The following is a 3796-nucleotide window of genomic DNA, read 5'->3' as shown; positions in this document are numbered from 1 at the left end:
TTTGAAGGGGATTTCACCCTCAAACAAACCCCCCCCATAAGCCCCCCAAACCAAAAAAAAAAAAAAAAAAAAGAGCAGAAAAGAGAAATGCTATTGAAAGAACAGCTGTTAATGTCATTGCCTTTCCACAGAGAAAAGGCCATCCCGGCCTGCTTCAAACTCTTCTGTGAATATTAGAGGTTACAAGATTAAGCACTGAGCGATGTTTATCCTTTAGAGAGTACAAAGAGTGCTAATGGATAACAAAGGGAGAGAGCGGGAGCGAGAAGGTTAGAGGAAGGCTGAGAAAAAGTGAAATTGTAAAATATGAACATTTAGGCGCTTAAGGGCTTTTTAATTTCAAACATTTTTGAGAAAGAGTGTCCAAATTTAGAAGAGACAGAAATTAGCAATACGGATAGTGTTTTAGTCATAGTTTGTGTCTTCTGACAAAAATGTAGTTAAATGTAGTCAATATTTCATCACGTCATATGTCACATTTTAATAATAATAATAACCTTAAATTGTATGCCCTTGCTGAATAAAGGTATTACTTTCTATCAAAACGTTTGAACAGCAGGATATGTACAAAACAAAGAAAATGTGTCAAACTGTAACAGATTAAACTTTAATCACATTTGCAAACATTTTGAAATGTATAAAAAATCTCCACCATATATGACTGAATTATAAGAATCAATTCTTTCAACATTTATCTTCTTAAACAACTTCTAGTGCATTGCTGTTTATATCTTTTAGTTTTCATCAACAGTATATTTTTCCATTATAAACAGTTTCATTATATTCACAGTGCAGAGGCATCTCATCTTCAATGCTGTAATAAAAAAAACATCATCTAGAAACAAAATGCCAATAAAAAGTTGATCCGATAACTTGTGAAATGCAGTTCTTGATCTGTGGTGTTAAAAAATCTACTGTGTTTTAAAGGTGAGCGATAGCATTGCTTATTAGTGTTAATTCATCACTTCCAATAAAGAAATGGTTCAGAACAACTCTCAACCACGTTCACTTCCTCAGGCCTAAAGTCCTTCACCCATATCAACAGATCACATGAACGTCATCTCCTGACAATACCAGTTATTATGAAACATCCTGTGGTGAGCAGGAAATTATATGAATCCATTCAGAGCAATTCAGAGACTGAAAGGATGTGTCAGTATTAGTAATAGAGTCAGGAGAGATGCTCAGAGTCAATAAGGATGCCTGATCATCAGATGAAGAGAAAAGGGAAAGTAGTTTTCATCCACCAGTAGGCAGTCTGTCCATCATTTGAAGTACATAGGTAATTGCTCAAATCTCACTAATGTGTGCTTATCGTAAGCTGTATCCATCATCAATCAGGTTCAGTGCCTCATCGCACAACAAGGAACATAATGAGAATAAGGTGATGATACAGTTGTCATGATGTCAGCTCAGAAACTTCAGAAATGATCAAGCGAAAATGAAGAGTAACTGAACAAGACATTTCATTCACTTATGCAGAAGATGAGATCTGAAAACACTGACTGCAAAGAAAATGCTCAAAACTTAAAGAGTGACTGGTTTAAAAAGTTTTATTAAAATTGATCAGTGACAAGAGACCGTAGAAAGCTATACAATCTAACATTAGAACCAGGCAATTATTTAAAATGTGCCCTAGCAGAATTTGTGTGTTATTTAAGACTGAAGTGTTTTACATAAAATGATTTCATGCGGTGTCTTTTTTTGACAAAATTCTATATGTTCAGCATTGTGTGAGGATTTAAGTTTACATTTGGTCAGCGGGTTATGTGAGAAATAAACCTGAGGTGAATTTTGACTTTTGGCGAAAAAGGGAAAACAAAGAAAAAAAGCGAAAAAAGCACAAAACATTTGCCGAATAAATTCCTCCATGTGCATTAAAAAAAAGTCATGTGAATTTGCACTATTGGACGGCATAACCTGAGTAACCAGCAGACCGATCTTGTTGCACAGCATCTGAAATGTTATGGTCATTCTTAAATAAGACTTCAAAGTCTGTCGTCAAAGTATTTCTGTATAATTATAATCTTACATGACTGCATTCCCAAACAGTAGCATCCACCCCCGAAAGCAATGACCACATTTATTGTGTTTCGTCAACTCGCTCCAAGTAATTTAATATATATGAAAATTATTATATTCAGTGGCTTCTCCTACATTTTTTTGTGATATTTAGTGCCAGTTTATCAGGAATTGACGATATCGTTCTCTTTGACTCGTTGGATGGAAACGGTGCTTATCCGCAAATGTTTTATGAAATATTCAAATTTTGCACATAAGAGAAATTCACAACTTTAGATGGAAAGGTGGAAAGGTGCCATGCTCACCGTAAATTTCTCCAGTGTAAATGTGAGAGGTGTCATAGGGAATCTCTTCTCCAGAAACTTCCACCTTCAGATCGGGAGCGAAGAGAGAGGTGTCCCTCTTCATTCGAAGGTTAAAATGCCTGATGGAAGGAGAGAGAGAGAAAGAGAACAAGATTAATGGACTGTGAAATTGCCCGTGAGTGTACAAAATGTGTCCCAACAGAGGTGGATACAAGACACACAATATTTGAGATGCTGTGCAACACACACCGAAATACTAACAGTCTGAGCCAAGTCAGAATAAGAGTCATGATGCAGAGCATTACTGAAACTATGAGATAAAGGAGGAACAAGGGAAATCTGCCAAACAGCATTTCTCACTGCCAAAAAGTTTTTTCTCATTTATTTTTCTCCTTTATAATCAAAAACATATCTTCCCTTCCGATTAATCAATTTCCAATTGGCACATTATGTCATTAGGATTTTCTAGAAACACTAGGTGCTGGTGAGTGACTCACAGCGATTCAAAATGATTCATCTGGGTTATTAACTTGACACACTTCTACACGGTGATGCTCTGACGTGTCGAAATTTATAATTGAGCGTGTGCTGGATGTCTAGTTGAAGACATGGCGGATTAATGAGAGAAAAAAATTTCACTGAGTAAAAGAATGTTACAAGAATGATAAACACAAAAATAAAGAAATTATGATAACTATATTAGTATCCACACCAGAGCATAAAAAAGTTTTATTTAAGCATGCACTGCAGTTTTGTCGTCTGCCACTTTAAATGCTCAAGCTCTTTAAAACAGGAAGAATTCAATGTTTTTATTGTTCATTAGCTGGGAAAAAAGTCATTCTGAAAGTGGTCTCAACATTATCATTCCCCTGTGTCTTTATCGTTATAGTTATGGTGTGGACTTCCCTATTTTCAAAGAATTAACGATTATTATAGCTTTATAGTTATCTTTACAGTTATCATCATTGGTGTGAATGTGCCTTAAGACTCCACCATCAGGCCCAGAATCAATCTCTCTGATACAAATTTACATGCTCGAAATCTTAGGATCTGTAGAATGGGTTTAAAGTACTTCACTCTTCATAAAAGCCAAAATAACCATCGAATCTGTAATATTTTTAATAGAAAGGCAAATGCTATAATGCTCTTTTCATATACCTTTCACTTTCTTTGTTTAAAAGTTCTGTCTAATTTTTTATTAGACAGAACTGTTATACAATGACAGTAAATTATGAAGATGGAGTCTGCTTTCTCTCAGGCGCTGGCATTTCTTTTGCTGTTTCTGCTTTTGACACTTATTAAAAAAAACATATCGGCTGACGGCAATAATAAAAAAAACAAAAAAAACAACATATCAACCATGGCGATACATCAATTGCCCAATATGTTTTAATAAACAAACATACAAGGGGTGGGGAATGTATATGGCATTACAAGTCAATTAATACCCACAGAAGAGAGAGAGAGAG

At 35.2% G+C, this 3796-nt stretch overlaps 1 protein-coding gene across 1 annotated transcript in view; it reads right to left on the bottom strand.

Moving 5' to 3' along the window:
• LOC107595097 (disintegrin and metalloproteinase domain-containing protein 10-like) overlaps positions 1 to 3796 on the bottom strand; it is a 74345-nt gene that overhangs the window by 23559 nt on the left and 46990 nt on the right. The window contains exon 3 of the mRNA XM_016285409.1: positions 2328 to 2446. Coding sequence (XP_016140895.1) covers positions 2328 to 2446 — 119 coding nt within the window. The remainder of the gene's footprint in view (positions 1 to 2327; positions 2447 to 3796) is intronic.

The sequence above is a fragment of the Sinocyclocheilus grahami genome, unplaced genomic scaffold, assembly GCF_001515645.1.
Source record: "Sinocyclocheilus grahami isolate Dianchi unplaced genomic scaffold, SAMN03320097.WGS_v1.1 scaffold196.1, whole genome shotgun sequence".
NCBI lineage: Eukaryota > Metazoa > Chordata > Actinopteri > Cypriniformes > Cyprinidae > Sinocyclocheilus > Sinocyclocheilus grahami.
Note: the sequence above shows the minus strand (reverse complement) of the source record. Positions and strands in the feature narration are given on the sequence as shown.